Source organism: Pelobates fuscus, chromosome 4 (genome assembly GCF_036172605.1).
Source record: "Pelobates fuscus isolate aPelFus1 chromosome 4, aPelFus1.pri, whole genome shotgun sequence".
Lineage (NCBI taxonomy): Eukaryota > Metazoa > Chordata > Amphibia > Anura > Pelobatidae > Pelobates > Pelobates fuscus.
The window spans coordinates 345,277,662-345,289,922 of NC_086320.1; the positions used below are offsets into that span (position 1 = coordinate 345,277,662).

The 12,261-nt window shown below is 38.1% G+C and overlaps 1 protein-coding gene across 1 annotated transcript in view; it reads left to right on the forward strand.

The window, feature by feature from the left end:
• Positions 1-12,261, forward strand: part of CUBN (cubilin) — a 211,485-nt gene that overhangs the window by 178,931 nt on the left and 20,293 nt on the right. Inside the window, exons 56-58 of the mRNA XM_063452505.1 lie at positions 1,433-1,582; positions 3,310-3,495; positions 10,468-10,597. Of these exons, the coding sequence (XP_063308575.1) occupies positions 1,433-1,582; positions 3,310-3,495; positions 10,468-10,597 (466 nt within the window). The remainder of the gene's footprint in view (positions 1-1,432; positions 1,583-3,309; positions 3,496-10,467; positions 10,598-12,261) is intronic.

The window sequence follows — 12,261 nt, forward strand, 5'->3', positions numbered from 1 at the left end:
ATTTTATTGCACATAAAGTCTCGAGATACGTATGTGTGTGATGTTTACATCGGAATAACGTGCAGTTATTCAAACCCACGAAACACGCGCCTTTAAAAAATGCATCAAAAGTGTTTGTTTTTACTCCAAGTCATAGATACCATTTAATACATTTACCAGACTCTTGCTAAAGATAAATTGATCAAATCATTCAACAATTTATATATAACAATTTATCTTGTGCTACATGCTGTTTTAGTGAACGTAATCACCCACTGTGTTAGAACAGACCAAGACATGTTCTTTTAAAGCTTAATTTAAGGACTAATACCCTTTACTGATCTAAGGCTAATTTGGAAACAATGTGGACACCATGTGTAAAGGAATAGTTACGTGAATGTTTATGGATTTATAAAGCAAGAATACAAGTTAGATTTATGCACTTTATTATCAGATGTATGCCTGGTTATGGAATTCTTGAATTTAATTTTGAGTATGATTATTCTAATTTTAAGCATTACCATAATTCACAGTGTTGCACAAAGTGATATTCTTGGAACAGATACAATGTGATCTGAAGACTATGCTCGTAAATTCATAGCATGATGGCACTTTTATGAAATGTCTCTGGCAACAACCGAAGAGATTTGAAATAGTGTAAACACTATTTTAAGGATTATTCATTAAAACGAGAGCTGTCAGGATTTGAACATAAATTTCAAATATAGCAAAACCGAGAACACAGCTGAGATTTTTTTCCAATTCAGCCATTTTGTTCTATATTTGAAAATTCACTTTTAATTCACTTTGAATACCCATCAATTCACATTTTCAAAAATAACCCTTTACCCAACAATTCACATTATATTAAATAATCCTGGCACCACCTATTCCTGTGATGTGGCATGGTTTCTTTTCAAAACTGGTTGCTATGTCTTTGTTTTGGATCTGTCCTGTATTCACTTGACTTGGGAAGAATCCATGCATGCTCAATGATATTATAGTTTGTGTCATTTTATATGTATAGTATACTGTCAGTGTTCCAACGAGAAATGCTGAAAAGATTCCATTGATACCAGAATTATTATTATTATTTTTTAAAACTTGATTTAATGCCCAATCAACAGACTCTGCATAAACATACTCAGGGATAAACTGCCAGGGCTACAAATAATACCTAGAATGTTGCGGACAATTTTAGACACTAAGGAATGAGCTCAATCAAAGTAATCATCAATACTATGTTTAAATGTCTATTTCTGTAATCGTTTTTGTTATTCTAATTTTATTGATTAAACTGATAGCCACGATTCAGTTACTTGAGATCAGTTTCAAGTTGTTAGATAACAATATTGATGTTTTAATAACTGGCTAGAGAAATGATGATAAATTATCATTTTAGGAGTGCAAAGCTTAAATAATTTATTAATATTGTGTTTTGTTTTTCTTCCAGAATGTGGTGCTAATTTTACTAAATCAAGTGGTGGAATAATTTCTCCAAATTACCCAGACAAATATGACAACAATTTGAATTGCAACTATAGTATCCATACAGACTCCGATACGTACATTGTCCTGACCTTTCAGAATTTTGAACTAGAGTGTGGGTAACATTTTTGTTCTATACTTAAGAGAAAAATAACATTCCAAAATTCAATCCACACTGATCCATGTGGATATGACAAGGAAGTTGCAAATCTAGGCTAAAGAAGCCGCTCTGGAAAAATTAGGCAAAAATATACAATTCCCTTGTCAAATATACCAAAAATTACAAACCAGTTTAGAGTCTCCAAACGTCTGATATCCTTTAGCAGCAAGCTCTGCTATTAGTGTTTGATAATAAAAAAAACCTGTATTTAGACAAATCACTTTGTTTATACAGCTCTAGCCACACCTCCCCTGGCTGTAATTCACACAACCTCTCTACACCCTTCCTGAAAAAAAACTACATTTTAAACTTCCCTCGTTGCACAGTGTGTTTAATTTAGAAGTTCTTATCTCCTGCATATTAATTGCCTGCTGGACCCTGCAGCAGTCTCTTATGTGTGAATTACGTTCAATTAAACAGAGATAAGAACTTCAAAAGTAAACACTCAATGCTGTAAAAAAAAGTTTTTCATGCAGGCTGTGTGAGGGGAGGTGTGGCTAGGGCTGCATAAGCTAAAAAAAAAAGTGATTTAACTCTCAAATGGCAGATAATTAAGTAGTGAGACTGCAAGGACACAGTCTATGCACTAAAACCGATTCATTAAAGAAACACTATAGCGTCAGGAATACAAGTCTGTATTGGTAACGCCATAGTGTCCCTGTCCCTACAAGTAGGCAGGGCATCCTCTGTGATGGTCTTATCCAATGCTCCTCGTGGTCTTAACCCTGTAATGTAAATATTGCAGTTTCTCTAAAAATTGCAATGTTCTACATTGCAGGGTTAAGGAGACAGGGGCACTGCACCCAGACCACTTCAATGAGATGAAGTTATCTGGTTGCCTGTAGTGTTCCCTAGTGTTCCTATAAACATATAAATATGTGAGTGATCCTATAAGGACAAAACCCTCTCAAATGCAGTTTCTTAGGAAACAACAAAGTTGGCAGTTTTAACCTAATATAATTTCACTAATTTAGGGGTTTGATAAAATTATGTTTTGAAAAATGTAAGCTTTATCCTTTTCACTTTTTCCATTTATACATTCATTATCCTTAGTGATGAGAACCTGCCACCTTTTTCTTATGTCCGACTACTTCTTCTGCAGGAAAATAAAACTATTCCCTACGGTGCCAATGGCGTACTGACCTTTCTTGCTGATAGAGACTATGTTCATATAAGTTTTTGTATTGCATTTGCTTAGACTATCAGTTTATAAAACTGTAAAGATGGATAATGTGATGTGTTGGATTATAACATGCCGGAACGCTCAGGGATTCAAAGCACCCAAAGCAAGATCTAAAATTCTTGTTCCTTTTCCAGAAAAAAGATCAGTTAAACTGATCCCTGATATAAGCAACATTCCATCTACCAGGTCTCCCAGCGTGTACCTCACTTGGTCAGTGGAGCAGAGTGTTTATAAGGGGCCCAGTTTGGGGATATTTATGCCCCTTCTATACTCTTTAATCCTCCTGCCCAAATTATTTTCTTTACAGCTATCTTTTCATTTTTTACCTTTAGACCTTTTTTCTGAGGCCTGGTGGTGGCAGTTCCTTTTAATGGTAGGACATGGAGAGATAATGCCTTTGCCATGTGCACATAAGGCACTGTGCTGCTCTGTTTGCATAATTGTTGGACTTATTGGCAGCTTGCGATATTTGTGATAGCTTTATGTTTTCTGTTCACAGCTAGCTCACCTTGTAAAGACACTGTCAAAATCACCAGTGATGTAACAAGTTCTACATCTCCAATTGCAACTATTTGTGGTAGCTCCATCCCATCCCCCATCAGCACAAGAGGATCAATGTCAATTAATTTCTACACTAACAACGATATAACCATGCATGGATTTATGGCTTACTACAGGATACAACGTGAGTTACCTCATTGAATCTCTGTTATTATAAACAAGATAGCATCATTTTTACATGAGAGTTATTTCACTGTCCCTAAAACGCGTCAGACACATTGCAATAAACATACTGCATGCTAGATAGACAATATTGGTTACATTATTCTAGGACCCTGTTTTTCAATATACAACATGCTCATCTTCTATAGAATGTCTCTTATATATTTGTTTTGTCCCATAAAGCAATCCAGAATATTAGTGAGTGTTATGGAATAGAACTCTGTAATAAAAATGGAATGTAATATTGAGCTTTACGGCATGCTTGATACATATGTTTGTGACGGTGGTGCTCATTAGCTTCCTATTTTGCTTAATACAACATTCTTGGCAGTAGATATGTTTGTAACGGTGGTGATCATTAGCTTCCTATTTTGCTTAATACAACATTCTTGGCAGTAATTTCTCCATAAGATCTATTCAATAAGGCATAATTGCATACATTCACTATGTGCCAAGTATGTTTCTTATATACACTGTCAATTTCTATTAGAATGTGCTGTATGTCAAAGTGAGCACACATTGTATTGCCAGAGGTGTCTGCCAATGCTTACATCCTTCAAAAGATCAGAACAATTGAGTTAGGTGTTAACATGTACTGATCAGTCCTCAAATCCAAGTGTGTGCACTAAATACTTTTAGTTACCTTAAGGACAAACACTATAGCAGATTGTAAGCATTCAAGCAATGCTAGATTGTTAAAATATCCAGTCCAGGAGAACTGCTGCAGAGTTAATTTAGAGTTTACCAGACATGATTACTATGTGAATTTTCATCTGTTAATTAGCATGTTGAATGCATTCACTTTGGTGGTTTGGTAACTGGATAAGCTCCAATGTAACTGCAAATTGATCTAAATTACCCCCTCCATAATAAATCTTAGCAATTTGATATTGCCTTACTGGAAAACTATAGATCGTTTTTTATAAAACCTAATAACTTTAAAATTAACTATTCTAACACATTCTGGTTATAGGTGGGACAATTCTGAAAGAGAATTCCTTTCAATCCACTTTGAATCCATATGAATTCATACTTTTGTGAATTATTCTATGTATGATACAAAAAAAATAAAAAATTAAAGTACATAGGTCTAAATCATAGTTACACGATTGTCTAGGTTAACAAAAAGACTAAAGTCAATCAAGTTCAACATTGAAAGATATTCTTTTATGCTGTTGATCAAATAGAAGACAAAAAAAACACCAATTGTACCCATTTATCCAATTATGCCGCAAAAAGGGAAAAATTCCTTCTTGACTTCAAATTGACAATCAGATTTCTTCTTGGATCAACAACATGATCACATACATATCAATTATATACTTGAGTATTCAATTTAGACAAAAAAGCATCCAAGTCTATAAGAAAAAAAAAAGAGTATCTGTAGAATCTGATAAGACTTCCTCTTTAGGTAGAGAATTCCACATCTTTATTGTTCTTACTGTAAAGACCCGTTTCTTCTGTAGTAAGTAAAACCGCCTTTCTTCCAGTCTTAATGAGTGACCTCTTGTCTGTTGTATATTTCTACTAATGAACAGGTAAGCACATTGTGCTTTGTTCTCACCCTGTATATATTTTCATAGTACTATCATATCCATTCAGAGATGCCTTTTTTCTAAAGAAAACAAGTGCAGCTTTTCAAGCCTTTCTTCATAACTAATGTTTTCCATCCCCCTTATTAATTTTGTAGCTTGGCTCTGCATTTTTGCTAGTCATACATTATCCTTCTTTTAAACTGGTGCTCAAAATTGCACTGCATATTTAAGGTGGAATCTTACCATTAATTTATAAAGAGGCAAAATTATGTATTGATTATGTGAATCAAAACCCTTTTTTATACACAAAAACACCTTACAAGGCTTTGCAACAGCCGGCCCGGCATTGCACACTGTTGCCTAGTTTGTTATCTATAATTGTCCCCCCTTTTATTTAATGTTATCCCTAACTAAGCCCCATTTAATGTAGTAGCTTATTCTAAAATGCATAACTTGAATTTATCTGTATTGAATCTCTACCTCCTCAGTCCCACAATTTATCCAAATCCCTCTGTAGAGGAGTTATATCATTTTCAGACTGTGTAAATCAATTTATAGATTCCCTTCAAAGAAATACACAGTTTGATACAATATAAATAAAGCTACAATTTGATATCATAAATAGCAGTCAGGGCTACACTGGGAAAAAGATTTGGCCCAGCCATTTTTCTTATTACAGCGGCTCAATGAGAAGAGGGTGGGACCAGAGAGAGGGATGTTTGTCATTACCAGTGACAAGCATGCCTCTCTTAAAGTTTAAAGTAAGCATGTTGATTCAATGCTCTTCCAGGAAAGCCCATGCACAGAGGTCTGATGAAGAGTGTGTGAGGGGGCAGTGTATGTGAGGGGTACAATGTGTGTGTGAGTGTTGAATTGTGTGTGAGGGATACAATGTGTGTGAGGGGAGCATGTTTGTCAATGTACTGGGAGGTACAGGCCTATATTGAGTGTGTGGGAAAGCAGATGGGAGCAAATAAATAAATATATATATATATATATATATATATATATATATATATATATATATATATATATATATATATATATATATGCCAAAATACCAGAGTATTGCATACCTTTTTCATTGGACTATCATAATACTTAAAGGGCCATTATAGTGCCAGGAAAACAAACTCATTTTCCTGGCACTATGGAGTCCTTAGGTCCCCCTCCCACCCTAATAAATGAAAAAAAAAATCAATAATAAAAGAGAAAATAAATAAATATATATATGTGTGTGTGTGTGTGTGTGTGTGTGCATATATATATATATATATATATATATATATATATATTTTCTCTTTTATTATTGATTTTTTACATTTATTTATTTTGAAATTTAAAAAAAAAAAGAACTTTATATCCCCCTCCCTTCTTACAATTGGTCAGGAAGGGGATACATTGAAAGCTCTGGTGGTGGTGAGTGAGCTCTCGTGAAATCCAGCAATGTGCTGTTGTAACAATGACAATGCTCCAAGCTCGCAAGTGGAATATTCAAAACCTGACAGAGCTACAGGTTCTCCTACCTGCACTTCTCCGGATCTAAATGTCTTTGATCTTGTCACCAGCCCGTGATGGCACACAGCAAGGCTAGCTCTGGATAGACCGGCAGGGAAGATCATCTGAGCTCCACTGTTGGCCTGAGCCTATGGCCATCACTGCCCACCAGGCATTTGCCTGGTTTGCCTGATGGCCAGTCTGGGCCTAGTAGCAGTATACTTTATTGGCAGTATACTGATTTACTAATTATATTATAGCTGTGAATACATTGCATCACTTATATAGGTATCAATAGGGAGCTGAGTTTGTTATGTGTCATTAGCTGTGAACTCGTGAGTGAAGTTGGCTTTTGCAAATGGCATGCAGCCTTCATTTCACATGTGTTTTAAAATAGAGATTACATACTTATGGATCCCTTTAAGTGCAATGTAAAGCACATTTTGTATTGAAACAGACCTGCAGCTGAAAGCAATTTCACGGCCAATGGGTTATTTTATTATTCATGCTAAAATTAAACAACATGGTGTCATGTGCTGTTCTTAAACAACCAAAGACATTATGACTCCACAGTGGGAAAAAAACATTTCTGATGATGTGTTTTAGAATATACAGTCTAAAACATTTAAATGAATTGTTTCATCAAAGTACAATCCGTAAAACCTAAAGCTTGCATTACAAATAAATACTAAACAACATAGCCAGCTACTAATTACTAACAGCCATTAGTTTTTTCAGCCTAGTTCTACTGTCCCATACAGTTCAATCTCAGTATGGGCATTGGCTATTATGGCCCTTTTTTTTTTTTTTTTAAATAAGCAGACTAACTAATGACAAAGCAAAACAACTTACAATTAAAACAGAACAAAAAAATAAATAAATCAAAAGTTACAATGAAAGCAAATTAATTAGCTCTGCAAAACCTGTTTAAAACCCAGGAAATCACTTGTGCCAGCCTATTTTTCCATTTAGTGAGCTGGAGCACTAAGCGTAGAAGTGAAGGATAGTAACATATGTAGGATAGGAATGAATTCAGGATAGCAATGCATGTAGGAAAGTAACATATGTTGGCTTGTAACAGATGAAGGATAGTAATGTATGTTGGCTATTAACAGATGCACAATAGCAACGAATGTTGGATAGCAATGCATGGTCTTGGATGGTAGGATGGTCTTGGAATACACGTAGTATCTGTATGATTCACAAACTTTGATTTAATAATTTTTTACAGACCAGAACTTGCCCTCACATTTACCAAAAATGGTGCAATAATTAATTAAGGTAATTGGTTTGGGAACAGGTTGTAGTGACGTCGTGTGATGTGGTTACAATCTAATAGCTGAATGTGTAGGCAATGCTCATGTTAGCTTGGAGATGGAGATGGAGATGTAGTACAAAAACTGGTACAGGTAAAGGCATCATCAGGCGGCGGTGTAGGCATCCTTCTCTCCCCTCAATGTACCTTTCAACCTATCCTCCCTGCCCCTGCCCTATACTTTACTTCCTTTGAAGTTCACACTGTCCGCATATTTAAGCCCACTCCTTTAAGAATTGCCATCACCTATCACCCCCCCAGTCATCCGAGGCTATTCATTGAACACTTTTCTTCCTGGCTACCCCACTTTCTCTCCTCTAGCACTCCTTCCGTCATACTTGGGGACTTTAACATCTCAATCAACAACCTCAACTTCCCTGATGCCTCCTGTCTGCTTTCTGTAACAGTGGTCTACTTTAGCAACTCATACAGCAGGAAACACTCTTGACCTCATCTTCACCAATCTCTGTACTACCTCTAATCCCTCCAATGTTCCATTTCCTCTATCCGACCACCATCTGCTGACGTTTGACATCGGCATACCCCGTACCCAAATTTTACCACCATCAACGCTCCAATCTCACAGAAACCACAACTGCCTTGATCTCCAGCATTTCTCCACCACACTCCAAACTCTCCTTTTACCCATCTCAAATCTCACCTGCCCTAACTCTGCAACCTCACTCTACAACTCAACTCTATCCTTTCAACTAGACAACATGGCACCTCCTACATTTAAACGCAGCAAGCGCTCCCAATTACAACCCTGGCAAACCAAGCTGAACCGATATCTCAAAAAAAGTCTCACTCTGCACCTGACTTCCTCTACTATAAATTTATGCTGTGCTCCTACACTCTGGATCTTTCGTCTGCAAAAGTAAATTACTTCAGCACCCTCATAAGCACACTGTCCCACCAATCCAAATGCCTATTTCACACTTTTAATGCTCTCCTTTGCCCTGTTGCTCCCCCTTGCCCTACCACCCTGTCCGCCTCAACAGAGTAACAGAGAAATACAAGTTCTTTTGGATCCTAACTCTGTCGCTCAAGCACCTCATCCATAATGTTTGGACACAAGAGATGCAATGTCCCCCCCCTAAAAATAAAACCCAACATATATGCTTCTGCAATGGTAGTGTCTCTATGTGGGTGTGTTGGGGATGAAGTGTGTGTCTGTGTGTGTGCAGGAGATATGGTATATGTCTGTGTGTGCTGGGGATGTAGCGTGTGTCTGTGTGTATGCTGGGGATGTAGCTTGTGTTTGTGTGTGTACTGCATGTGTGTCAGTGTTTGTATCTGTTTGTCTATGTATCTGCATGTGTGACAGTGTTTGTGTGTCTGTATATCTGCATGTGTATCAGTGTGTCTGTGTAACTGTATGTGTATCAGTATATGTATCAAACACTGACATACAATCAGATACTGACACACATACAGATGTTCAGACACATTGATATGCCTGCAGATACACAAACATACAGACATACACACAGACACATACAGACACTGACACATACAGATACACACACTGCCACACATGCAGATACATAGACTACACACACAGATACACATTACACACATACAGTATACACAAACTACACACATACTACACATACCCAGATATACACCAAACACACACACACACACACACACTACACATACACAGAGGCACACATACAAACACACACTACAAACACCGCACACATACAAACACACAGATAATCACACTACATACAGATACACACACTGCAGAGATACACATACAGATACACACACACACTACACACAGATACACACTCTACACACTACACATACATAGATACACACATTACACTCACACAAACAGATACACACACTACACATACACAGATACACACACACACACACACACAGATACACACACTACACACATACACACACAGAGATAACCACACTATATACAGATACACATACTGCACATACAAACACACAGATACACACACACATTACACACATACAAACAGATACACACACACACAAACACACCCACATTAAAAAAAATTAAGCCACTCAGCAGGTTCTTACCTTCTGCTGGCTGTGGCTGGTGGGAATTGGGGGCCTGCTCTGACGATTCGACCCCATCCTCGCTGCTGCCTCCTCCCGCGCTGCTGGCTCTGTGTGAGCTGGGAGAAAGTGACAGCGATGCGCTGTCACTTCCTCCCAGCTCTCCATGCGGATAGGGATAGAGTTGTAACAGGGGCTAGAGTTGTTTAGAGCTTTATAGGTAAGGGTTAGTATTTTAAATTGACACCTATAGGATACAGGAAGCTAGTGTAAGGATCGACAATGGAGAGGTATGGGAGGAACAACTGGTTTGTTACAAATTATAGCAAAGCAGTTTGGCTTCTGGGGAAACCAACTAGGAGAGACATTTTGAATAATTATTCAGAAAATATAAAATATTAATCCTGATTAAAGCTCAATTAGTACTTGGCATGCTTAAACATTGTGTCTTTGGTTTATTATATCCTTGGTCTCTTTGCCAACCTTTTTGTACTCATCTGTGTTGATTGCTAGCATGTTCATTTTCATTTTCTTTTTCCCTCAGCTTGTGGAGGAACGTTTAATGCCTCAACTGGTGTCTTAAGAAGTCCTACTTATGCCTTCACCAATTACCACAATAATATGAACTGCACATACAGTGTCACAGCCCAGGAAAACAAAATTATTGAACTAAGGTATCCACTGCAGCCAAGGTGGCATTTTGTGATGTGTGTGTATAGTAGTGCATCTGCAAGCCATGGCAAAGTAGTTCAGTCTGAGAAAAAAATATTCTGGAAGGGCAGGGTGGCAAATGTACTTTTCAAAATATTTAAAGCCACAGTTTATAAACGATATATCTTTATATGGTATCTAGAGTAGATGTATTAAATCCTGTTGGCAATAAGTTATACTAAAGTCTTAGTAGACTTGCCATGGTACACACCACTAAGCATTACATTATATATAGATTGTATAGCATAAAAAGTCATCATAGTTAAACACCCACAGAATGCTTATCCTGGAGATGGAATAGTTAGATATGAAATGATGGTTTAACTCCTTATTTTATGATAACTAATATATTTTGCTATATTTTTGCTGTAGGAGCTGTTAACCATTAGGTTAGCCTCTCATGACAAGTTTACTTTAATTAATGTGTTATATTGTTTTGGGATGACAGAGGTGCTTAAAATGAATGTATGCTGGTGGCGGGGCCTGAACCTCATGGCGACTGAACGTGTGTTGGGTGAGCTTCAAGCATGTTCTTCAATTTAAGCAATTTAATCAACTCCCAACACGCCAGCCTGCACTATAGTAAGACTTACCTGTCTCTTGGGCCACCAGGGGGGCTCGCTATCAGTTTTCTAAATTGCCTACTCTGCAAATCCCGGTGGTTCTGGTGCGGCCTGGTGCACACGATGGGTGGGTGAAGCGGCCGACCACCCATCTTTCACAGCACTGAGCGAGCACGGAAATATCTTGCAGCCCCTCCCCGGACCGGTGGATGTTATCCCGGTCCCCACTGGCTCCCAGCGCTTATCAGTGCTTACCTATGCTGCTGTACTTACGTGAAATCTGACTGCAACTCATCCACACAAGATGGCGGTTGCGCCTTCACCTCAGGATCACATGCTCCCGGTCACAGTGGGGTCACACTATCGCAGTGCCCGATCGGCACCACGATGTGACCGCATCTGGTCGGTCATGTCACACTAAAGGAGGGAGAAGTTACTCACCTTACCTCCAGAGCCTCTCCCTCCATGCAGTTTTTAATTCGGTGGCCGGGTCCAGCGTTAGGACGCTGCAAGGCATTGCTATATAATAACGCCGTCCACAATGACATCACTAGTAATGTTAACGTGCGTGCTGCATCATGTTTTCGCTGTGCACGCATGTTCTGGGGTCATGGGACCCAAATCAGCCCATAGCAGGATTTACACTGAGTTATTTAAATCCAAACCTGTAGTTGTTCAGTGCCCTGTCGTGGTTTCCATTCCGTTGATTATCCGAGAGTGCGTTTCTGATTCTGATTATTGGTTTTTGATCTTGGCTTGGCTTTTCTTGACTTCCCGTATTTCTGGTATCCCTGACCCTTTGGCTTTGTTCTTTCCGTATTTGTTCCTTTCTGTATTCCTGACCTCGGCTCGTTACTGTTTATTCTATTAAGTTAATTCCGGCCATTGTTACTGTTTGTATTTGTTATGTGTTTTACTTAATTCTCCGTGTTGGGCCATTGGCTCGTCCTGACACTCCCACAGCCTGAAAGAACAACTCATGACTGGGTTGCAAAATCCCTGACATGCTTGGAGGGGATCTTTGAGAACTTCTGGGTCTCTTTGGAGGCACGCATGGCAGGAAA